Genomic DNA, 26201 nt, shown 5'->3' with positions numbered 1-26201 from the left:
GAGATTCTGATTTATTAAGTCAAATATGGGATATAGGACTCTGCATTTTTGCCAAACACCCCAGAGGATTCTGATACAAGTGGTCTGCAGACCCAAACTTGTTTAAATAATAGTTTCCACTGAGTGGGCTGACCCAGCCCAAGGTCATAGTGCCTACACCCCAAACCCTCCCTCCTAGAATTCCTAGAACACAAAAGAAGTAAAGTGAGGAAAGGGGAGTTTTATTTCAAGAAGAAATAAATGGGGCACCTGGGTGGCTCATTCGGTTAAGCCTCTGACTCTTGATTTCAGCTCATGTCATGATCTCACAGTTCATGAGTTTGAGCCCTTTGCCGAGCCCCACATTGGGCTTCATGCTGACAGTGCAGAGCCTAGCTGGGATTCTGTCTCTGCCCCTCCCCCATTCACACACACAATCTCTCTCTTTCTCTCTCTCAAAATCACTAAATAAACTTAAAAAAAGTAATTGAAAAAATATTAACACTTTCTCATGTTTAGTTTTCAAGTGAATAATTTGAGTGTGTTTTAGAAGTGTTTCCCATTCCCAGATGAAGAGGTGACCAATGTTTGCTTCCAAATTAAAAAAAACCTTTTGGCCTCCTGGGTGGCTCAGTCAGTTAAGCATATGACTCTTGATCTCAGCTTAGATCATGATTTCATGGTTCATGAGCTCGAGCCCCGCACCAGGCTCTGTGCTGATCATGCAGAGCCTGCTTGGGATTCTGTCTCTCCTTCTCTTTGTCCCTCACCTCCTTGTGCTTGCTCTCTCTCTCTCTCTCTCTGTCTCTGAAAATAAAAAAAAAAAAAACTTAAAAACCTTCAAATTTTAAAACTCCTTTAACTCTCCATCATCAGGAGATTTGCATCCATCCACCCATCCACTAGCTATTTGTTCATGGTTTAACAAAGATTCATTGAGGGTTTACTGAATGTTAGACACTGGAAATAATAAGATATGATACATGTCTGCAAAGAGTCCACATCCATCTGGAAAGATAAGATGTATAAACACATTATTATAATTATTATAGTCAGGCTGACAGAGTGGAAGACCTTCCTTCAGTGGGAGCATAGAGAAGTGACTATCACGGAGTGTGGGTGTCGGCCACAGGACAGGAGAGAAAGCCCATCACAATATGGAGGCCAATGTCTTCAGTCTTTCTCCTAGGAGAGTCTTCAAAGCCACCATTCTGTGTGGTCATTAACCCCTGATTGTGGCTCTTCCATCCACCAGCAGCTTCTACATTTCTCTCCTTAAATTAAAGGCTCCACTCAGGCTGCTCTTCACAACAGTATTTTCCAGCTCTCCTCCATCTGCGGAGTTTGGTTCCTTGTTTGTCTCCAAAGGAGGCTGCCTTGGGTTAAGAGATGTGGATGCTGGCCTGAGTTCCAGGCACTCCAGCCAGGTCTAAATGAGGAGAAATAACACTGGAGTCTGTCCAAAGCACTTGGAACAGACAAAGCCCACCCCTTGCCCACGGCCTCCTCCCCCCTTTCCCCATCCCATAACCATCCAAATTGGTTTGACATGATTCAGGGATGCTATTCCGGCATTTATCTCAATTGTTAATTAATAACACCTTGTCTGTGCATTTAGCAGAGCCAAGCTTAGGACTTCAGGGACTCTGGAAGAGTTATAGTTGTCAAGTCCAAATAGTCCCATTTCTCCATCCAATGAGAGATGAAGCTTGGTGAACCCATTGTAAATGCCTTGATTAATGTGTGCAAATCATGTTGATGGATTGGTTGGGTGGGGGTCAGCTTAGAAGTGCAACATTGCTCTATTAATTGGGTTGGATGAGGATTCCCCTTGCAGTCCAAAGACCTTGTGGCAAATGTATCTGGAGTCATAAACAGAGTCCCCAATTAGCTCCCAGAGAGGAAGACGATATATCTAATGCTTAGGAGGAAAATTTGGCCGTGAGGCCACTGCCAGCTGGCCAGGCACTGGGTCTCTTTTCCTTGGGAGGGAAGCAGAACTAACCCCAACTGAGGACCACATGGCAACAGAGGGCTGAAATTATTCTGGATCATCTAGTGTAAATAAGATCTTTGACCTCTGGGAACATATTTAACTAGAGAACCTTCTGTTTAGGAAACTGAGGGTTGGGGGCCAGTTTTCTATGGAACTTAAAAAAAAAGATAGAATCCATTCTTTATTGCATATAAAGACTATAATCAGTGACATTGGTTGAGAGTTTACATGCAGTGAGCCCTGTGCAGAGCTTTGTATGCATCTGGGTAATGGGAAAGGCAACCAACAGGTGGGGGTCTATGCTACTGCTCCTGCATCATGCTGTCTATTCCTCCACACAGCAGCCTGAGAGATCATTTTGAATTTTAAATCAGATGCCATGCCCTCAAAGGGCTTCTCATGTAGTTAAAATCAAAATCAAATGTTTCACCTTAGCCTGCAGGGCCTTCTATGACATGTCCCTTCCTTCTCTCTCACCTGTCCCCAACTGCCCTCCACAGCCACTCTGCTGCATCCTCTCTGGCCAGCCCCTCATCCTCACATGCTAAGTTGAGGCACACCTCAGGGCCTTTGCTGACGCAGGGCCAGAAATGCTCTGACCTGGGCATTTGGCATGAGTGGCTCCTTGCAGCCATTCTCCCTCCCCAAAGAGGCCTGTCTTGACCTGTAAAATCTACCCCTGTCTCTCTTCCATCCCCCTGTGGTGTTTCCTTCACAGCATATGTCACACTCCTAAATTATCCCATCTGTATCTCCTGGTATGTTGTCTGTGTCCTCGTAGCAGAAACAGAGGTTCTATGAATCTGTCTCTTCATAGTTTTTCCATTTCACAGATAAGGATACAGAGGTTTGAGAAAGTAATATTCAAAATAGGCTTCCAACTAACCACTGTGATAGATTGCTTTGCTACTGTAAAGGCAGCAGCTCATTTCTAAAATGCTAACAAAATTTGGAGTCTGTTTCTGAAGAAGCGTCAAACAAGTGCAGAATTTTTTTATAAAGAAGCCTCAGTAAAAGTCACCTCAAACAGAAAACTTGTCCATTGAAGACCTTTTCACACTAAATGTATTTTACCGTGGAATTGTTGGCAGGTGGGGTAAACGTCCATGGGTTTACCTAACATCACACCTTCAGTGTTTTATAATGAAGTTTTTAGTAGTTTAAATGATTATTAAGTGTCTCTTAAGGGATTATATTTTCCCTGATTGATGACAAATCAAATCAAATATTCTTCATAAAATTGTGATTAAAATGCATAATTTGCAAAAAAAAAAAGTTAATAATTTAAAACACTGTGGACTTATTTTAGGGAATTAAAGGATCAAAACACAGATTTAATTGGTGGCAAAGAGGTAGCATTTATAGCCTTGTGTTGGCTTCCTATATTTTTTCTTGGCCAGAGAAACTTCCTGGATTGCAGCAAGTATTCTCTTGGTGCCTGTGACCAGCATTTGAATAAAGGTTCAAGGGCCCTGGTGCCAGGATTAGCTCTCTTGCTCCCACAATCCCCCCTTAGTCCAGACCAGTGTTTCTCTACCAGGGGTACCTTTACTCTCCAAGGAACATTTTACAACATCAGGAGATATTTTATGAGTCACAGCAGGGAGGAAGGAAGGAGATGCTACTGGCCTCTAGTGGGTAGAGGCCCAGGATGCTGCAAAATAATCCTGTATCCACAGGACAGCCCCCACAACAAGGCATGATGTCAATAATGCCAACAATGAGAAATCTGGTACAGATATTAACATCTCCTAGGGACATATCTGAGGGGTCTGGACAGTTCCAGAACAGGGAGTGTCCTTTGGCTTGATGTCAGAGACGTGATGCATTGAGCACTTACTAAGACTTTACCCACATTGCCCCAAAAAATCACGACAATAGCCCAGAAGAGCCTTCAGTATCCTTTACATCGAGGCAGATGCTAAGGGCCAGATAAGTGGATTGGCTTACCCAGGCCCCACAGCTAAAATGTAGCCATGCCAGGACTCAGAATGCAAGTCAAGAACCTTCTTTGAGGGCCCCTTGCAGCAGCTGACTCTTGTGTCCAGGACCTGAGCAGGGCAATCTATGAGTGTTTAATACCCTTTGCCCCTCAGAAACATGAATTCTGTAGCATTCTGAAAAATAGCATTGGTGTTAGCTTTCCCCACCCCCCAGTTTTTATGTGGAATGCATTTTTCCCACAAAGTGCTTACGCACTGGAATGCTAGGGTACAAGCAGGGAAAGTGGAACAGTTGGACTTTAAATAGCTAGACATTCTCTGTAGCACAGCACGAGCAGCTGCCCAAGGCCTGTGCTCTTTTATTTGACTTTCTATCTTCTCAGCCAAGAGCTCTGGGGGATTGGAGAGGGGCCAGAACTATGTGGCCGAACGTGAATCCAAAGGAAACTGCAAGGTGTGCTCCAAAGCTCTGTGTCAGGGCCTGCCCTTCTCCCCCTCCCCCCCCCCACAATGAAAACCAAACCTTTCCAGGGGAATTCGCTCCCTTTTCCTGAGCTCAAGGTATTTCAGCATTGATCTGTTAAGCCCGTTTCCAGAATTCTGTGGCCACACACGCTGAGGGACACTACCTCTTTGATTCACAATAATCATGGAATCTGGGAATGTAAGAGTCAGAGAGGCTAAAATATGGATTCTCCAGCAGGTACAAAAATCCCAGGGAGGGAAGGGAACTTCTTCAAGGCCAAATAGCAGGCTAGGGCAGATCTGGGCCAGATGCCTGGTTCCCTGTCTGTAAATCCAGCACACTTTCCTCTATGCCATGCTGCCCCCACAGGGACCCCGTCACCCTCAAGAGAATGTGTGCCTGGCATTACTGATAAGGTCAATCTGAGACCTAAGAACTAGACTAGGCACCCATGCACCTGAGAGAGAGTGAGCCCCTTTAATTGTGCACTGAAGCCAGCCTCACTCACTTTACCCTAGTCCTGACCCTGTTCGCACCTCTTGTCATGGATGGTGGTGAACAAACACCTTGCCCTATACCAGCCACACACACACACACACACACACACACACACACACACACACACAGAGCCAGACCACATGAGTGAATGAGACAGACTCGTCCACAAAGAATCCAAGGTCTGGTGGAGGGGATGAAACATATGTGAAACCAGACACTACAAAGCCATATACTCAGGATAGAATAAAGACGATGGGGCGCCTGGGTGGCTCAGTCGGTTGAGTGTCTGACTTTGGCTCAGGTCATGAGCTCACAGTTGGTGAGTTCAAGCCCCACATCCAGCTTACTTGCTGTCAGTGTACAGCCCTCTTCAGATCCTACGTCTCCCTCACTCTCTGCCCCTCCCCCGCTTGTGCTCTCTTCTCAAAAATAAATGAACATTTAAAAAAATACACTTAAGAATAAGGCTGAGGGGCTATGGCAGCCCAGAGAAGGAAGGGGCTTCAGAGGCTTCCAGAGCAGGTAAAATTGAATTTAGAGAGCTACAGAGCACTTCTCTCAGGAACGTAGGGAAAGCACTGTGGGCAAAGAAACTGGCAAATGTACAGAGGCATGAGGCAGCAGCACACATCTGGGGACCTCTGAGAAGACTGACAGGACAACCCTTTGTGGAGAGTGGTGGAGGGTGAGGCTTGGGAAGCAGGTCTGGACAGAGAGAGCCAGGTCTTATGTGCCTTGATGGGCAGAGTGAAGTTCACCCCAAGTACTTGCCTTGCCTTCCTCCATTTAGCATCTTGGTCTTCAAAATTGCAATCATCTATCTTCTTGGGTTATTCCTAAACACATATGCTTACAGCAGAGGAGAAACAGTGGCCTGTCCTTATGTTTCTTCCATTGCATATGTGCATCTTTCGCTGTAAGGGGAGACAGCCTGGCAGGGTGATAAAGAGACTTAGGGGCCAGGGAGCTCTGGGTTCACGTCCTGGCTCAACCACTAATTCACAGTATGAATAGGGGCAAACTGTTCTCTGAAAGTCTGTTTTGTCCTCTGTAATGCTAGCTGCCCCCTCATAGGATGCTGTGAGCTCAGATGAGTTAATACATGGAAAACACTTATGGTTTGGTGGGCATCAGAATCACCTGGAAGGCATAATGCACAGATTTCTGGGCCCCACTCAGAGTTTCTGATACAGTAGGTCTGGTGCAGGGCCGAGGGATATGCATTTCTAACAAGTACCCAGGTGATACTGACACTTTGGGAATCACTGACTTGACACAATGGGTGTCATTTTGAGGGAAACCCAAGTGCTAACAGAGAGTGATTCCTCCAAGTGTGGCATCCCTGGGTCACCTGGTGGTGAGTACAGGCCAAAAAGTTCTGCATCCCAAGGCAGTGGCAACTTGATTGGCATATGGACCCTGGGTTCATCACTGTACTCACCTGCCACAGAGATGGGACTATGGAGAGGGGCTCAGGGCCCCAACTTCCCGGGATCTGTCACCATTTTTAAGAGCACTGGAATAAAGGACAGATGTGGGAAGAGCATGCTAGGAGAGGGTATGTGGTAGCTGGCCCTGGTCTCTTACCTTTGTGACTTCCTGGAGCTTCTCCCATTCTCCCTCAGGCACAGAGTCAATGTTGTGCCCTTTTCTGCCAGGGTCCACAGGCTCTTGGGTCAAGCAGACTTGTGTAAGTTTTGGCTCCAGTTCTTACTGGTTTTACTTCCTTGAGCAAAGCACCTAACCCATCCAAGCCTCTGTTTCCTCATCTGTAAACTAGGAACAGCAACACCAACCTCGCAGACATTTTGTGAGGTTTGACTAGAAAGTTTATAGAAAGTGCCTGAATGCCACCTTATTGAAATGACAGATCTAATTATTAGTATCTCCCTATGTAATGTGACTTCAGATCCTCTAACCACACACACACTGTTCCCAACCAAAAGCCCATCATGTCAAGTAATACATAACATTTCAAAATCAGAAATCCATTATTTGGTCCCTGTTCTAAAGTATCCTCCTCAATCCCACACCCACTCATGCTACAATGAATGGTATTTTCCCTCAGAGATCACAACCCAGTGATCTGGATAGCTCACTCAGATAATATCTGGCCTACAAAACATCTTTGAATCAGTTGCCGACATTTAAAAATGGAGGATTGCATTTAGCCAACAAAGAAACTGAGGAGCTAGAGAGTAGTTTGCCCAAAGTCAACAGCGAAGCGCTGGGATTGGAGCCCAGTTCTCCTAATTCTAAATGTCTTGCTTCTGAAAGTAGTTGTATATTAGGTTCTCCAAAGAGTCCAAGGCTGCTGAGTTCTGGGAGAAGAGAGGCAAGGGAAAGGGGAATCCATAGAGAAAGGGACACTGAAGTCACTGGGGCCAGCTTCCTCTACTCTTACTTCTGCTATGCTCTCTCATAAAACACATGGCTCAGGGAGAGCAGATCCAGGGAGAAACGTCCAGCCCACTGGCGCCCATCACTCGAAGCACCCTTTGGTGTCCAACACCACCACTGTCACTTCCCAACTATCATGTGGTCTGCTGCAATGGTCATTCCTGAATTTCTCATGTGCCACCTTTGTCTATGAATGTTGCTACACAGATCTGGGCATGCACCCTTGTCTGGCCCTCCATTTATTCACAACCATCAAGGTCATGGTTTTGTAATATCTTTCCACCTCAACCCAGATCATGCCACCAATTTCACTAGGATGGACTATTGGTCTTCCAACTTCCAGCCTATTCCACACAAAGCAGTCAGAAGAATCCTTTTATTTTTATTTTTTTAGCTAGGCCCAAGACTGGGAAAATAACTTTATTTTCTTGGGGTATGGGCAGATGTCAAGTCATAGAACTTCTGGAATTGCTTCTTGGTGCTGGTGGCCTTGGTGACCTCGTGCACCTTAAAGTGCACAGTGTTGCTCAAGGGCCAGCACTCACCCACAGTGACAGTGTCACTGATCTGGACATCCCAGAAGCAGAGGGACAGAGGCACAGACATGTTCTTGCAGCATTTCTTGAATCGGTTGTATTTTCAGATGTGGTGGAGGTAGTAGTTGCAGGTGACAGTGGTCCTCTGCATCTTCATCTTGGGCTCCACACCAGACAGAATCTACCCTCGGATGGACACATTACCAGTAAAAGGGCATTTCTTATCAGTATAGGTGCTCTCAGTGGTTTCCTTAGGTGTCTGAAAGCCCAGACTAATGTTTTTGTAGTATTGCAGGAGCTTCTCCTTGCCAATTTCTTCCAGCAGGACCTTCTTCTTGTTTTGAAAGATGGTCAACTGCTTTTGGTAGGCATGCTCAGTCTATATTCCCATCATCTTCCTGGCTGTCTGAAAAAAAGAAGAATCCTTTTAAAAGTCAGATCACATCATGCCCCCATGCAAACCTTCCCTGAGCATTATATCTCCCACAGAATGGCGTCCAGGTCGCAACAATGGCTTCCATTGCTCTGCGTTAGTGAGCTCTTGCTTCTACTCAGCACTTACATCTTCTGTCTACTCTTCTCCCTTATCCCGCCCAACGTCCACCATCTTGTTGTTTCTACTCTGATGATACATTGCCACCCTGGGCCTTTGTACTTGCTGTTTCTTCTGCCCAGAATGCTCTTCCTCCAAAGGTTTCCATGACTTGTTTCCTCATTTCAGGTGTCTCCCCAAACACTTCTGGAAAGCCTTGTATCTAAAGTAGCAAACCCTTGGGGCGCCTGGGTGGCTCAGTCAGCTAAGTGTCTGACTTCGGCTTAGGTCATGATCTCATGGTTTGTGAGTTTGAGCCCCGCATCAGGCTCTGTGCTGACAGCTCAGAGCCTGGAGCCTGCTTCAGATTCTGTGTATCCCTCTCTCTCTGCCCCTCCTCTGCTCATGCTCTGTCTCTCTCTGTCTCTCAATAATAAATAAATGTTAAAATTTTTTTTAATTAAAATTTAAAAAAAAAGATAAGTAGCAAACCCCCTCCTCCATCACTCGCCTACCCTTTGTCCTGCCTTACTTTTCTTTAAAACACTACCACCTTCTCAAAGTCTACTATACATGTAGAGGTGCCTGGGTGGCTCAGTCAGTTAAGCATCCACCTTTGGCTCAGGTCACGATCTCATGGTTTCGTGAGTTCAAACCCCACATTAGGCTCTGTGTGACAGATCAGAGCCTGGAGCCTGCTTCAGATTCTGTCTCTCTCTCTCTCTCTCTCTCTCTCTCTCTCTCTCTGTCTCTCTCTCTCAAAAATAAACATTAAAAAAAACTTTTTAGGGGCACGTGAGTGGCTCAGTTGGTTAAGCATCCAACTTTGGCTCAGGTCATGATCTCATAGTTCATGGGTTCAAGCCCCACATCGGGCTCTGTGCTAACAGCTCAGAGCCTGGAGCCTGCTTCAGATTCTGTGTCTCCCTCTCTCTCTGCCTCTCCCCAATCACACTCTGTCTCTCTCTCAAAAATAAATAAACATTAAAAAAATATTTTAAGTCTATATACATTTATCTGTTAATTGTTTCCCTTCTAGAATCTAGGTTCCTAACTACAGGGTCCCTCTCTGTCTTGGCCAACTAATTATTAAATGAATTGAATGAATGGAGGTTTTAATGAGAAGACTCTAGGATACACAGCACTTGTCTTTAATGCAATACATTATTTTAGTATGAATACATTTCATTTTAGGATTAAAAATACACCTATACAATGACATCCAAATCACTACCTACCATTCATACCATTTTATTAATGCAAAGAAAATCTAAATGTAAGATACATGATTTATTTTCAGTAAGACGTGAACACACAGTTATACTTCTCTTCATCTCTATTTTCAACTTGGCTCACCCTGCACATGGACCTCCTGTGGGATGGTAGCAGTAGGTATACAAGCTCCATAGTCCTCTTCTGAGACAAGAGGAAAGGCAGGGGCTGCCAAGAATCACTGTTGAGCGAAGCCGGACTTTACAAACCATGGCCAGCTTGGTGACGCGTAAAGTAGTGAGAGTGATCAGCATATTTGAGGCTGGGCCACCTGTGTGTGAATCCTACCTCTACCAGTCATGAGCAGCTGCCCAACCCTTTCTAGTAACCTAACCTCTCTAGGACTGGGTTCTCCATCTATAAATCCAGAGTAAACAGATTGTTGCTATACACTAAATGCCTTTGCACAAGGTCTATTTAATCTTTGACAAAGGCCCTGTTAAACTATTATTGTTGTTGTTGTTGTTATTTCCACTTTACTGATAAGAAAGAAAACTAAGGCTCAGAGAGGTAAGCTAATTAGCCCAAGGCCACACAGCCAATAAGTTGCAAACCTCCAGCTCCTGTGATGTTAATTGGGAGTACAATACTGGCTCCTAGCCCCTACGCCTGCCCCTAGAGTGGAAGTGGAAATGAAACAAGGAGATCTCCAGGGACTGCTAAGCATAGTACATGGACCATGGCAATAGTCATGTGTAGGAATTAGTACTTCAGATTTCCTTAATCCAGCAGGAAGCTTGTATAATAGCTGAGTCTGCTCCCTTCTCCCAATTGGCAGTCTGGGGGTAACTTCTTCATGCAGCAAAAGGACAGACATCCTGCCCTCTGCTAATTCTCTTAGCTCAAGGAGGGGTGGGGGGAACAGTCCTCCGCCTTCCCCCAGGAGACGGGGTCTCTCCTCAGACGGAAAGTAACTGTTCCAGCTTGTTGCTCAAAGGTGTTGCCAGTGGTGACAGCCCCTTTTCTTTCTGAGGGGCCCAGCAGGTCATTGTCTGCCACCCCACCAGCCCGCCACCCCCTGCTGGGCTGGCTTCTGTCTGACCTGTCAGTGGGCTCTTTGAAAGCAAGGTTGATGAGAGGCACAGGGGAGGGGGGAATAACTGGACTGAAAGAGGCCAGGAACAGCGGGCAGAGGGTGAGTATTTGGGGACATCGGTGGCTGAGATCAGAGACCCTTGCTCTCTGTTGCCAGTAGTTTTTGTAACAGAAAAGTGGGGAGATGGCAGCAGCCAGGATAGAAATCCCCCAGGTATAAAAAACATGGCCCTAGGCTAACAAGGGTGAGACTGTGCCAGAGAGGCCTGTCAGGGAATGTCCAAGGTGGGCCAGTTCTCATCAAGTGAGATCATTATTCCTAGAGGCTCTGTTTTGGTTGAGGAGAAGCAGCAGAGGGAGGAAAAGGGGGGAAGGAAAAAGAGAGCAGGCTGAGAGAAAGAACAACTAGAAAATGAAGATGTTTTCTGAAGCCTCAGTATTTTGTTCCCCATGTCCTACAATACTCACCGGATACCTTTATAAGGCCATGACTACTCATAGCCTCCTATGAAGAATTGAGGATAGAAGCCATTGGAGGTGGACAGCCAGAGGGTGAATCACTCCTCCATCATTTACTAGCTGTGTGATTATGGACAAGGCTCTTAACCTCTCCAAGCCTCAACTTCTTCATGCGCAAAATGGACATCATAGAAGCCACCTCAAAGTGTTCTTATGAGCATATGGGATGATGGCTGGATAAGGTGCAAGGTGTAGGCTGTCAAAGCACAGAGGAGCTTAAGCGGCTGGCAGAGGAACAGCCCTGTGTTGGTCCACCTATCAGAAGAGGGAGCGAAGGCAGAGGGTTGGCTAATGCCAACCATTAGCTAAAACACTTGGCATCCCAGATTTTCAAAAGGTAAATCTCCCTCCAGTATGTATTTAAATTGTTCCTCTTCTGATTGGCATAGTCCTGCCTTAGGTAAAAGAGCTTAGTGCAGATAATAACATGTCATAGTGGTGGGCACAATGACTCCTGTGTGTTAGCCATTTGGAACATTCTACTGTAACAGACCTTATGTTGCAGATCCATGTAGGACTTGGCTTCAGAGTGCTACAAACTGGGTCAAACCCAGCCCCAACATGCAAGAAGCTGTGTGGTCTTCTGCAAGTTATTTTCTTTCTAAATCTCCAGTTCCTCATCTGTAAACAGTGGTGCTAATGATGCCTGAAAATCTGGTGGTGATTTAATGAGGGGATGAGTGTAGGGCACTTAGCATGGTGCCTAACACCCAGTAAGACAGTAAGATTTTCTTTTTTTTTTTTTAATGTTTACTTATTTATTTTGAGAGAGAATGCATGAGCAGGGAAGGCAAGGAGAGAGAGGGAGAGGGAGAGAATCCCAAGCAGGCTCCACACTGCCAACACCAAGCCCAATGTGCAGTTCAAACCCATGAACCTTGAGATCATGACCTGAGCCAAAATCGACAGTCAGACACCGAATGGATTGAACCATCCAGATGCCCCCCACCCCAGTAAGCTTTTCATAAATGCCAACCATTAGCTCTGATTAGACATGGTTGCCATTAATGCTTCCTCATCCTACTGACCGCCCCCCCCAGGTTGTGTCACTTAACATAGGGTCTTTTTGCTGAAATACACTGGCTTTGGGGGGCACTAGAAGCCCAAGGACAGGGACTCTGAGCTAATGTGCTAGTAGTGATGATGTGTTGTGTGTTGCACCTAATCATCCCAAAGTGTGCATTTGTGAGAAGGTGAGAAGGTCATTCAAGGATAGGGCTACCACTTGTGAGTATTGAGTAGATGAAGGTGTGGCTCGTCCTTCCAAGGACAGAGCTCCCAAACCTAGAGTTCTGTGTCCATGAAGTGCTTCCCAACCTGTATTGCACTAGACTATTGTGGGGAGATGCTCTGGGACAAAAGGGGTCCATGGTCAGGAAATGCTTCATGTTCCATTGCAATATTAAAGATTCATGATGCATATTCACATGTCAAAGGCTCTGAGAAGTCCTGCTGTAAAAAAAAACTAGCTTACCTGCTTCACCAACATTTCCCAAGTTGTATCCTCCAGTGTCACCTCTGCTTCTATGTTTCAGGGAACCCCCATTAACATCCCCAGTTTGGAAAACCACTTTAGTCTCTCAGAGTCAGATATACTGCTATGGATATTTGTGGGACATTCTCGATAATTCAGAGCAGGGGTTCTTGAGATTTAGTCGGCAAAAGAATGACCTGGGAATCTTCTTTAAAATGCCAATTTTCCATTTCCATGCTCAGAAATTTAGTAGGCCTGGGTGACAGCAAGAATCAGCATTTTAAAATCACTGAGGTGATTCCAGGGCAGGAGGTCAGGAAGCATGCCTTGACCAACAGTGGTTCAGAGCCTGACTTCTGGAAGTCAGGGCTCAGAACAGTAGCATCAGCGTTACCTGGAAACATAAGGAATGCAGACCACTGTAGGACCAGAGAATTAGAATCTACATTTTAACAAGGTCCCGGGTGATTCCAGTGCTGGTTATATTTTAAGAAGAATTGGTTTTAAAGGTTTTTATTGATGGTGCTTGTTTTTGTTTTTGTTTTCCATTTGTTTACTTTTGATAAACACTCAAAAAAAAAAAAAGAAAGAAAAACTGGATACACACTACAAGCTCATTGTCACAAAATTTCTACCAACCCTTACCCCTAACCCCATACGTGAGGGGTTGACCAGATGCCCCAGTAGCTTCCTGGTAAGCTAGAGTCCCATTAAAAAGTGGTCTTATCTAGATTATATTCCTGTCTTCAGTAACAGTGCCTGGGTTTTCCTAAGCAGCCTTTGCTTTCTTTTTCGCACGTGTCCTGAAGAGTAGGAAACCAAGAAAAGCAGCTCTCAGTGGGCCTCCATTCTGCCAGATCTCTGGTCAGACATGATTGATCTTCCATTGCTAAGTGTAAGAAAAGCCAAAGGTGCTTTGGAGCAAGGATCTCTGGCCTTGGAACTCAGGGACTGTCAAAAAAGAGTTGGCAAGAGGAGAGAGGAAAACTTCCAACAGGACTTCCAGCAGCAGCACAAATACAATCCCACTTCTTGCAATATTTAAGAATGGCGGTTGCTCTGGTTGGGAGGGAGGGGATGCCTGTGTAACGATGGTCCATCAGGCAGCCGGGGTATTAATGGCAGGTGAAACCTTCCAAATGAGCACCCTGTCAGCCAATCTATTGCTTTAAAAGGTTGGCAATGTGGGAGACCTAACAGAGGCAATGAAGAACTAATCTCATATTGCCAGGTTAAATCAAGTCAGCCTTGCCTGCTCCTTTCACTTTTTAGTTACATCAAGCCAGAATACTTTCAATTATCCCTCACTTCCAACTTGTCAGCAGGCATTGGGTAAAATGCAAATGGAACAGTACCTTCCCTGGTGGAGTGCAGAAAATATTATGAAGAATAGCCTTCACTAGTTGAACTCTTCCTGTGTATTCAGTGCAATATCTTCATCATCTCATTTCATGTGCACCATCTTATAGAATCTCCATGCTCTTTGGTGAAGTAGGTGCTATTAAGTCCATTCTATAGGTGGGAAAACTGAGTCACAGGAAGTCGGTCACTTGCCTCACTTGCCAAGGTTACATAGCTAATGAATGATAGAACAGGGTTTAACCATTCTGACTCTAAAGCCCATATTATTTTGCTATTTGTCTAACTGGACCAAGAATCCAGTGCTGCTCTGGGCAAGTGAGTTCTTGAGCTTTGAAGTGCCCCCCACCTTTGAAATTTTCTAAGTTTTCCTCCAGTGGCAGGGAGTGGCCAGGGTCAGCAGTGCTGTATGGGTGAAGCACGCCAGCCCAGACTAGGACCCACCTGAGCCCTGGTCCCTATTTCTCCATTTCAGGGTGCTTTCTGATCCTCTCTCATTCCTTACCCCATCCCCATGCATGTGAGGTTGACCAGATTCTCAGAGATATTTGGGGATTTGCATTTATGAGATATCTCAGGGCCCATTGACCAGCCTTAATTCTAGTGGACAGATTGGCAAGTAGATTGCTCCTGCTGGCTGGAGGAAAATTTTGCAAGATGATGTGAGATCAGCCTGCCAGAATGGTGCTGATATGTCAATTTGGGTAACTCAAACTGTTTATGTAGACAGGGGCCCGGACAAAAAATATTTGCTAGGGACCCCACACACTTTAGACACGGTCCTAAAAGAGCTCACCTTAAAAGAAAATAATTCCCAAGGCAAAAAAGAATACTACAGCTGCCTCATTTCTTTTTACTCAAGAACCTCTTTATGTGCCTGGCCATTCAGACACTTCCAGCCTTTGCCAGCGAGCCCTCACCACTCTTTTATTTCCATCACAAAAACCAAACAGCATAGGCTTCTTCCTTCTTGCCCCAACTTGTTGCCTCCCCCTTCCCTCCACTCTTTGTTAATTTTCTACCTCTCCATCATTAACTGATCTCAAGAATGACCCTAGGATTTATTGGGTCCACCACCTGGATTCCCTGTATTTTCCTTAGGGAAATGAGAACTTGGCAAGTACCTCACTCTGTGTGCTAAACAAACCTATACGATGCCAAGAAGACTCAAAAAGGAGAAAAGAAATAGAAAAGATTCTGAAGCACATACTAGGTTGCTAGGTGCTCACAACTGTTCATGTACCTTGCGTGGATTATCTTAGTCCTCTCATTGTTCATGTGAGGTATCATCATGCCCACTTTGCAAATAAGGAAGACAGAGCACAGGCAGGTTGGTATCTTGCCTGAAGTCAGTCTGTTAGCAAGTACATAAATTGCATAATCTTAAATATACATCCCGATGAATGAATGTGTGTGTGTATACATCCTATAGATATGTGTGTGTGTGTGTGTGTGTATATATATATATATATATATATATATGTATATATTTATGTGTGTGTATACACACACACACACACGCACACACACACACACACACACACATATATATATGTATATATATAGCCTATATAGCCAGGTGCATAAGGTGAGGATCTAGAACCTTTCCAGCAACCAGAAGGTTCTCCTGTGTCCTTCCCAGCCAGTACCTCCCCATTAAGGTAACTGCAAGTCCTAACTTTCTACCATAATTGATTCAGTTTGCCTATTCTTGAACATCTGATGAATGGAAATATAGGTACTCTTCAAAACCTAGGTTTTAACCAGCCTCTTGGCCCAAGGAGTAGGGAAGGCAGATTTGGTGGTTGGTGATGCCACTCACCAAACCATAATCTGGAAAGAGTGAAGCTCAATTTTAAAATCTGAGATGATAACCCATTCCCATCAAGTGCTATGTGCAGACTGTAGCAGAGCTACCCACGACACCTGAAGTGAGTTGTTGGAGTCGATTCATGCCACCCTGTCACAAAATGAAACTAAGAAGAGTAAATTTAGATGTTTCTCTGAAGCCTTTAATACCCAAGAAAGCTGGAGAGTTCATGCAGGTTATAAAGGGAATCACTTGCATACCAAGCTACAGGGAATAAATGACACTAAAATTGAACAAAATGCTTTCATCTGGATTCTCCATAAGCTGCCCAGTTTACAGAGATCAAAGAGGAAAATAAGTGAAATGAATGAAATAAACACCCTCTCATTCCTGGAGATGTCCCTTGCCTGTAAGAGTGATGTACAGACTCGGGCAGCCTTCCCCAAACAGAAAACATGCTCATGTTTCAACCAACTCTGAAATACCCAGTATCTACTGTGGCTCTCTGCAGCCTCTCCATTAACCCATGGCCTCCTCCCCCTGAGCATAGCTTCACTAGTAAGTGTTCAGTTAAGGCTTTGAGGTTGAATCTTTTAAAGGAACTCCTTTAAAAATCTAACAGAGCGAACTAGGCAGGGGCTGGAAACAGCTGGCGCAAACTTGTAGCCAGCCCAGAAGGCAAGTGCCACCTTGTGCCAATGGTAAACAGCTGAATGGGGGCTTTGAATCTCACAGGTAAATAGTGTGGTCCCCAGCAGCCTGCAGTGCAGGGAATAAATCCCCCGGTATCTCGTTTCTCATGTTGATTCCTTTTAGAAGCTCATTTTAACCAACCAGATTCTTTCCCAACTGTAGGAGTAGACAAGCCTGCAAAGGTAATTAAATCTCACGGCCACCCACACTTCCAGAGTTGATGGGTGTCCACTGCCCTGTCTTCACACTCCCTTTGGGAAAGAAACATCACCTCCTCCTGATAATGAAGAAGACAAAGAGTAATGATCTCACCGGTTGCCTTTTCCTACTTTTTATCCAAAACTCCTTCGTAGCCACTTGGATAACTTACTCAGCTTCTCAGAGCCTCAGTTTCCAACTTTATAGAGTGGATGATGGCGTGATAATGGGCGTAACACACAGTTAACAGAGTAGTCACTGTACCAGGCACTGTTCTAAGTACTATATGTGTAATAACTGCTTTAATCCTCCAAACTGTGCTTTCTAACATCATTGTCATCAGTTCATTTTGTACACGAGGAAACTGAGGTGCAGAGTGGTTACTAGCCCAGGGTCAGCAGATTGGGTACCTGATCTGAGAGTCAAACCCAGACAGCCTGATCCAGACTATGCAGCTTAAGGGTTATATTATTCTGCTCTGTGGGGTTATGTGAGGATTTAAATCAAGGATATGTGCAAATCTCGTTCCACCCATAGCATTTATTCATACTGTCCATTTACCTATTGCTATTTAGAAACATAGCATTTTTGACAGGATTCAACCTACCCATAGCAAATACCAGTGAATGACTCTAATAGGGGATATTAATTTCATTTATAACCATGTCTGGTTTTTAATTTTTTTAACTTTTTTTTTTCATTTTTGAGAGACAGAGACGGAACATGAGCAGGAGAGGGTCAGAAAGAGAGGGAGACACCGAATTGGAAGCAGGCTTCAGGCTCTGAACTATCAGCACAGAGTCTGATGCAGGGCTCAACAAACCGTGATATCATGACCTGAGCTAAAGTTGGACATTTAACCAACTGAGCCACCCAGGTGCCCTGCCATGTCTGGTTTTTATAAACTGAAAAAGTTGAAAACTTTGCAGGGTTTCTGGTTATAGTTCATTGAACACAAACTATGCCGAACTGATATGTGTGTGTGTGTGTGTGTGTGTGTGTGTGTGTGTGTGTCTGTTCATTTATTCCCCATCACAGCACCCTATGCTATATGCATTATTATACCTCAGTTTTACAGGCAAATAAATTAAAGTTTGGCAAGATTGGTTATCTAAGCTTACACAACCGAGGACTAGAGGAGATGAGCTTCAATCCCAAATCTGTCTGATTCCAGAGGCCAGGAACCTCCCTCTGATGCTGTGTAGACTTTTTGCCTTTTTACTTTAGGAATTCTAATTCAAAGGAATCAATTTAACATCAACCTGATTTCTGCTTCATGTTGCCAGACCTGTTATGGAAGACTCTCTGATTTTCTTTATCAAAAGCAGTAAAAAGAATGCCTCCCACATTGTTCCCAGAAAGTTTCTCCACATCCATATTTCTCTGAAATGGCCATTGCAATTAGCGTATGACATACACATGTGGAATATAGCCAGAGCTGTGATTTAGCATGCATCCTGACAGAAAGCACCTAGATAATTCTCCACGGCCACATCTCACAGAGTGAAGTAAATGAGGACCCATTAGGCAAACGTGGGACACTGCTGTGGGGCCTGCTCAGGATGGCCTGGGTCATTTTCCCAAAACGCTGAGTCAGAATTGGGCCCTTTTTGAGGTCTCTGCACACCTCTTTCACCACCCTCACTGGGTAAAAGCCCACCAGACAAACAAGTAGGTGGATAAATAAAGAAAGAAATCGGCCAATGTCACGGGAGGGCTGTGCCGCTCTCGCGCCCCTATTGAATAGAGACGCTGGCAGCCTCTCGGGTCCTGAACTGGCAATTCAGGACAGTTTGATTGCCTGCTTGATTGTTTGCAAGATAACTGCAAGATTGTCAGTGACAGGGTAATTTACTGAAGATTGCCATGTCAGACTCCATGCAAGGGGCTTGCTGGCATAAAGATGCGGCTCTCATGACTGACAGGCCGCTGGGAGATAGCAGTGCCAATTTAAAGTTCACGGTGTCGTTTGAAAGTGTTCGGCAGCAGCAGCCCATAATCATGCAACATGATGAGGTCATTACAGGAATAACGTATGCTCACACTTAATAACCGATAGAACCCCAAATGCACAATCTCTGGAGCAGTTCAATGCAAACATGTAGGAGGAAATCATTTCTATCCTTTTTTTTCTTTTTTTAGCATTTGCCATCTGCGATTGCTGATGTGTTTATGGGACATCTCCTGCCAGACAGGCCCTTAAATAAAAAGCCAAGAATCGACAAAACAGTAGGGAAATTTGAGGTCCACCCTTTGGAAGAAGTTGCATGTCCAGAATGAGTGGCAGACTAGCAGGGGTTGGGGAGAAAAGTGTTGAGTGCTTAATAGAAAAACTGTCCCAGGTTATTATTTGAGCCTGATGAGGTTCTCAAGCTGGTTAGATGGAAGGGGTGGTAAATCGGATAGGGGGTAGGAGATGTTCCCAGCTTCAGGAGGGAAAGACCACCAGAGACAGATGGAACTTCTAATGAGAAGAGGCCAGTGGCCTTAAAGAAATCTATAGTGCTACTAACAGTGTGTTTTTTCTCACCTGCGAAGTTTCTGTAGCTGCTGAATGAAGCACTGCCAACCTATCTCAGCAGGATAATTTTAAATCCAAAGCAGGCATTCCGTGGTGGATTCCTTCTGTCTGGTGGAGGCAGTCCACGGAAGGTGATGTTAAAGGCAGAATGCTATGCGTTTTTTCTTTTCTTTTTCTTATTCTGCCAGTGGCTATGGGATCCACTATACGATCTGAACATAGGTCTGTGATGGTGCTCCAGCATCATCCTGCTGCTGAGATACAATTCTCTGGCCCCATTTCTTGGGTATGAGATTTGTGAGGCTCTAGGGAGCACCTGATTCAGCCAGCATATCAGGCAGAGGTGTTCAGAGCCTTGATTTCGAAAGTCTCTAAATTTAAAGTGTGTGCGCCTGCTCACCCTCCTGGGTCTGCATTTCTAGGAAATTCTGTAAATCTAAATGTGTTACAAGGCACTGAAGCCACATTTGCCCATGTGGAAAATGAGAGGCTAGTTTTAGTAATTTAAAGCCAAGCAAAACACACAACCTCCTAATTTGTTTGTTTGCTAAAAAGAAAGTAATGCATTAAAATAATTGTACATTAATTGGTAAATTACAGTGGAACTTCGGTGAAATTACATATTTCAATTTTGTTAGCAGAACCAAATGAAAAGAGTAATGCCAAAAAATTACATTGTAGTAAATTTAAAGCATGCAGCCAGGCCTCTGATTCAGTGTTCCAGTACAAGTGTCTGTCAAGTCCCAGCCCAGGGTTTGAGTACGTGTTTCCATGATGTTAATTATGGCCCCAAAGTGTCTTGCTATCAAATCTGGGAGGTGCAAGCAAGTTATTCTCCAATCTTCTCCACTGTGAGTTCAGTCAATTCCCAGCAGAGTGAATAAGGGTTGGCCAACTAATCCATTCTAATAGGGAATTCCAAAGAGCAAACACTACCCGAAACATTCCCATGCTCAGCCCTAACACGCGTGTGAAGAATGGGAAACAGTCATTTATTCATTCAACAAACCTTTGTTGAATACGCAATTCCGTGGCTGGCACTAAGTAAGGCATGAATGTAGAAATGAATAAGACACTGTTATTCTCTTCAAAGAGCTCATTTTCCAGACAGGAAGGCAAGCACACAGAGATAATTGATTCTAGCCCAAGGAAGTTGGCATTAACAAAGGTTTCTAAAATTTATTGCGCATTAGAATCACCGGGCAAGCATGGGTGAAAGGCAGATCCCAGGACCTGTTCCTGGAGGCTCTCCCTGGGAAGCTCGGGAATAGACCCTTGAGACCCATGGGATTTTGATGCAGTACCATTCTTTGAGAAACTGTGATTCAGGGATACACAGAGCAGGAGTACCATAACCTAGTCAGAGGCATCACCAGGAAGGCTTCCTAGAAGAGGTGGCCATACCTAGTCTGGGTTGTAAAAGATGAGTCGCCTCTGTTTCCCCACTGTACTGTCAGCTTCTTAAGGACCAACCCCATCATTCTTTGTTCTTCATACCATGTTGCATTTCCAGAACATGGATGGCACTCAAATATTTGTTGAATGGTACATGAATGATAAGAAACAGCCCAGGAAAGGGATGTAGGGCCAAGGACCTAGTAAATCAGGATGTTCAAAGTGTTCCGGGTGTGTAGCAAAGTGGCACCAGAAACGATTGGGTGAACTGATAGCTTACTTTCTTGGTGCTGGAACCAAAGCCATTTTTCCACATTTCCCAGAAAATGCAAAACTCACCCACCCAGTTCTCACACTGGTCAGCAGTACCATCCCTGTCTGACAAGGAGCAGAGATGGAACATTTATCTCCATTAAACTGAGATTTAAGGAATCCCATGCATTTTGATGATTTGTGCACCCAATTAGCACAAGGCCCTGAGAACTGGCTATGGGTAATTTTTAGTGCTGCTCTATCCAAAAGCAAAGTATTTGGTTTTATTTCCAACCACTCAAATATACTTGCTCATAACAGAAAAAGCAGAAATCCTAGCAAAGTATAATAAAGAAGAAGGAGAGAAACACACTAATCTACTACCTGGGGATAATCATTTGTCCACATTTTCAACTATTTCCTTTCAGTCTTTTATTTTCTATGCATATATACTGGAATTAAACTAGACTTGTCGTGTGAAACCTGCCACTTCAAGCCCTTGGGAAGAGTTGATGCTGTTCATGACAAAGGTGTTAGCATCTCTCAGCAGCTTTGTGTTGTGCAATGCACTGACCCTGGCTCTCCCTCTGCCCTTCCAGATGGCCTGGTGGATTGCCTGGACCCTGACTGCTGCCTGCAGTCTGCCTGTCAGAACAGCCTGCTCTGCCGAGGGTCCCGGGACCCCCTGGACATCATTCAGCAGGGCCAGACAGACTCGCCTGCCGTGAAGTCCTTCTATGACCGCATCAAGCTCTTGGCAGGCAAAGACAGCACCCACATCATTCCTGGAGACAACCCCTTCAATAGCAGGTGGGCACCCTTCTGTCCACACAGACCCCGAGGTGGCTGGTTGCCTCCCTATCAGAGCAGGAAGAGGTGCTCCCGTTTTTCCATGGGCCCAGTTGGCCTGGAAACTACCCCATGAGGGCAGCTCCTTGCTCTCTATGGGTCGAGACCCAGAGCAGAGTCCTCATCTGTCTGTAGGATTTGGCCACCTTCAACCTAGAACCTGCTGGAGACACCTGTTCATTGTCTGGTTTTTAGATCATTTTTATAATCTATTATTTTACAACATTTCATTACTTTATCTCTCTTTATAAAATACCTCTGGTAATGGCTTTTGTTTGATCATCACTGAAATACTTCATTCAATAGAGTATTTTTGAAAGCAATTATTAACTTAATAACATAGCTTATCATTTCTGGTACCTTAGAGCCAAGATAATGCCAGTGGCTAGAATTTATTGAGCACTTATGAGCCAGACACTTTATATAGACCATCTCTAATCTGCACAGCAACCCCATCAATTGCATCTGCTAACTGCCTACTTTGGGCAAGATGTCATGCTGGGGCATGTTACTCCTCTTTGCACAATGATAGAGTTTCTCTTATATTTACTTTTGCTCTCAGTTGCTAATTTGAGACTTATGAATATTCTAGGGGCAAATTCTAGATTTATTATATAGTAAGTTTGGCCCTTCCTCCCAGGACAAGTTAGAACTGTACACCCAGAGAGGAGAGCCAGGGGGAAGAGTTGGCTTTGAGACATCCCATCCCCTTCTCCCTTCTAGGCACTGTTTCTGATTCTGGAGGTAAGAGAAAGGATAGGAGAGGCAGGGGACTTCTTACGGTCTGCCTACATATCACAGATCTTGCTCTTGGTGGGTCTGGGTCCAGATGTCGACGGTACTTGCAGATGTGAAGATGGCAGGCGTAGTCTTCTTGGGGATATCTGTCTCATCTCTATGCTCCTTTCTGTAGAGAAGTAAGAATGGATGGTTGGGTCCTCTTTCATGAAGCCTCTAGGAACCTTGAACTTGAGTGGGGCACTTCTGGCCTCCTCACCCCACTAACTATCCTTCTCATGCCATTCTTCTCTTAGTTCTCTTTATCCTACTTCATTCTGGGGAGGCCCAGAAGCAACTCAGGAAGTACGCTGCCCAAGCAGCCTTCCAGCCAGCAAATAAAATACCTGCTCTCACTTCTTACAGGAGCCCCTAGCTTTATAAATGATTCTCTTGGTGCCCCCACCTTAGACTTTGGGGAGGAAGCATCAGCAGGTCATGACTCAGACTCTGCTTCTCCCTGGGAGAGCCTGGCAAAGGTGGGATGGGGAGGTAAGGAATAATGGTACAGCCAGTTAATTCTACAACCCCTTAGAACTCTCTGGGAAGTTGTGCAGCCCCAGTTCCTGACAGCTCTTTTAATATGAGGGCTCTTGGGCTAGCAAGGTCACATTGGGCTAGCAACTTTAGCCTCTCTCTGTCCTAGTTTTACTAAAAAGAAAAAAAAATCATCTCAGCCCTCTTCTATTTCAGCCCTAGCACCCCTCTAGCCGTGTCATATTAGACAACTTATTTAACCTTATAAACTTCATTTGCTTGATTGATAAAATTAGAATAATACTATAGAATATACTCACACAGTTATATTATTACCTTAATACAAGAACCCCTCAAAAATAAAAGAAACCATAAACATCTGATCAAAAAAGTACTTGCTTATTAAATCCTAGTTCTTAGGGATTCTACAGGTATATTTCCCTTAATTATGAACATAATTCCTGTTGCCCAAGAGTCCTGAATGGCCCTAGCACCAGGCCATAAGCATTTCACTATAGTTTACATACAGTTTGCTAATACTGTAAATGCATCTTTCCAAAGCCCATGCTCTGTTCAGTTTCCTATTAACATTTCATTTTTTCTACCCTAAATCCAGTAATTTCCTGTTATTCTCCTTTTTGTCCCTTAAAATTCAATTTTATCCTCCTCACCAAAGTTAACACTTCCAGAAGGCACCTTGAGCCACAGCCAAGATGCAGAAGAGGAGGTAAGGACTCCAGAATATTTGTGGACCATAGCAGCCCCGGAGATCTGGGCAAAAGAAACTTGCTTTAGAGAAAGCCTCTCTGATGCTTTGAAAGTAGCAATAAATAGAACCACCCAAATGAGCCCACACTCCAGCATGTTGGTGTAGATACATAATTCAGAAATGCAAAATGTAACTCCAAGACATAGGTTGAAGCTCACCAAGCATGTGAATTTTAGCGTATTATCCTCTGACCAAAAAAAAAAAAAAAAAAAAAAAAAAAAAAAAAAAATGAAGGAGAAGGCTAGGAGTAAAAAAGAAGTTAATTCAAGACTTCTAAGAAGGCGTTTCCCCAAGATAATGGCATACAAAAATAACTAAAATGCCTTGACTCCACCACTATAATTTATAGAGCAGATCTCACTATCTAGATAATGTGATAATTGTTACACATCAATAATCATAAATAGAAACGAACTGATAGCATGTCTCAGCTGAGTCTTTTCTGTGAATTGTCTGCCTGGAAACGATATGAAGCCAGCAACAATGAGGAACTAGGAAAATAGAGAGTAGGAAGCCTAGGCAACCAGGCCCCTTTTATTCCTGTGGTGCTCTTAAAGTCTTATGCTATAGGAACGATTTAAAATAAATAACAGTTGTGTAAAAAAAAGGAGGGGAAAAAACCCACTGCGAGATGTACTCCCAGCTTTGTTTTCTCATCATAAACACTTTGTACCTTGTGGTCATCAACACACATCGATTTTAAAATCGTGCCTTGGAAGGCATGAAAGAAATCTTAGTCTGCACTAAGATAAGGAAATGGAATTGAACAAAAGAATTATTTTCATAATTTAGTTTTCCACTTTCAAAAGCCTCTGGCATTATGGTTGGAACCAGCTAAAAATGGGATGCATTTGTCAGGCAGCCAGTAGCAGACAATTAGAGCTGTCAGTGGAACAGTCTAAACCCTCGTGAGATCATCAAAGGGTTGGAGTTGAACCATGGCAGGGGCTGGGGGTAGTTATTGCTAATAAAAAGAGAGGTGCCAGGAGAAAGCATTCCTCCATGCCTGCATCCCACCTGAGATAGCAGAAGTAAGTGCGATCCAAAAATCAAACAGACTTGGACAAGATTCTGGCAAAGAATAGGTCAGCTTGATTACCTAGCCCAGAAATTGGGAGTATGTCCAGGAACCTGGAAACCTGAGAACCTCTCTGCCTTTGTCAAATTGCCCAGTGGCTTGAAGTCTAACAATATAGCTGCAGACCTGCCTAATAGGCTGGAGACTCAGTGCAAAAATGGAACTTCTCAGTAACCCATTTCTCTATGAAGTCAAGAAAATTTAGGTAAGAGGAGGCATGTGCATTCTCCCTGTATGGATTTTGAGAGGACTGTTGTGGCATCTCTCTTGCTTTAGGGGATTTCCCAGACGTTGCTTGTTGATACTGTCATTCTTGCAAAAGTTCTAGTTACTATGATCTGGAGAGAGGACAGCTTTCTCTGACAGTGGAAAAAAGTTGAGGGGGATTTCAACCACCCCTGCCCCTGCCCCACCAAGATAGCAGGAATTTGATATAAGAGAAATATAGTTACATGGAAGTCAGAACCCAGGATAGTTCTACCAGAAAAAAATACGTAAAGCTCCAATACTCTCTTTTCCTCAGGATGTCATGGATTGTGAGAAATTTTGCTCTTAAAGAGCAGCAAAAAAACAATGTATGTATATGTCCCAGCCCCATAAAAAAACACCTCTGTGCACTTCTCTCCATTCCCTCTGACATCCCAGCCTGGAGGAGAAGAGTAACATTGCCTTTCTCCAAGACCAAAAAAGGAAATGAGTAGCCAGATGGGGAAGCTCTCACCCGAGTATAATACTGTCTGTGCCAGACTAAGGCACAAGCGCGAGTGATGAGGGCAGCCTGAAGCTTGGGCCACACAAAAGCCAAATGATGTCAAGAAATGGAGCAAGGCCAAGGGTAGAGGGAATGTGCACAGGAGACCCCATTGGCCAGCCAAGTGACTAGAGATGCTGCCCGTGGATTTCACTCCAACATGTCATCAGCTCTGTTCCTCAAGGAAAGCAAGCGTTAAGACCTCTCCGTGAGGTGTGATTATGTGAATCCAGAAATTAATGTTGAGAGTCTTCTTACCTTAGGAACCAGATGAGGATGGGTGGAGACAATGGCAAGATGGAAGGAGAACTTGACATGCCCCCTTGTCTTATTTTCCTGTGTGTGGCTCAAGACTTGTGTTTCTTTTTCTCTCAGCTTGGTTTCTCTCATTCGAGGCCAAGTAGTAACTACAGATGGGACTCCTCTGGTTGGTGTGAATGTGTCTTTTGTCAAGTACCCAAAATATGGCTACACCATCACCCGCCAAGATGGCACGTAAGTATCTTTGCGGGGTTCTACCTACTCAGAACTGAGGATGCAGGCAAAAATACAGATCATGCTATTGGCTTACAACCACATGGCTTCCCCTTGTGGACTATAGTGACCACCAGGCAAGACCCCT

General features: G+C 44.4%; 1 protein-coding gene and 1 pseudogene across 1 annotated transcript in view; one reads left to right on the top strand and one right to left on the bottom strand.

The window, feature by feature from the left end:
* Positions 1-26201, top strand: part of TENM2 (teneurin transmembrane protein 2) — a 982382-nt gene that overhangs the window by 872599 nt on the left and 83582 nt on the right. Inside the window, exons 15-17 of the mRNA XM_053222896.1 lie at positions 18636-18743; positions 21275-21688; positions 25955-26074. Of these exons, the coding sequence (XP_053078871.1) occupies positions 18636-18743; positions 21275-21688; positions 25955-26074 (642 nt within the window). The remainder of the gene's footprint in view (positions 1-18635; positions 18744-21274; positions 21689-25954; positions 26075-26201) is intronic.
* On the bottom strand, positions 7618-9078 carry LOC113592612 (40S ribosomal protein S11-like; annotated as a pseudogene).

Source organism: Acinonyx jubatus, chromosome A1, assembly GCF_027475565.1.
Source record: "Acinonyx jubatus isolate Ajub_Pintada_27869175 chromosome A1, VMU_Ajub_asm_v1.0, whole genome shotgun sequence".
Lineage (NCBI taxonomy): Eukaryota > Metazoa > Chordata > Mammalia > Carnivora > Felidae > Acinonyx > Acinonyx jubatus.
This window is presented reverse-complemented; position numbering and strand designations above follow the sequence as displayed.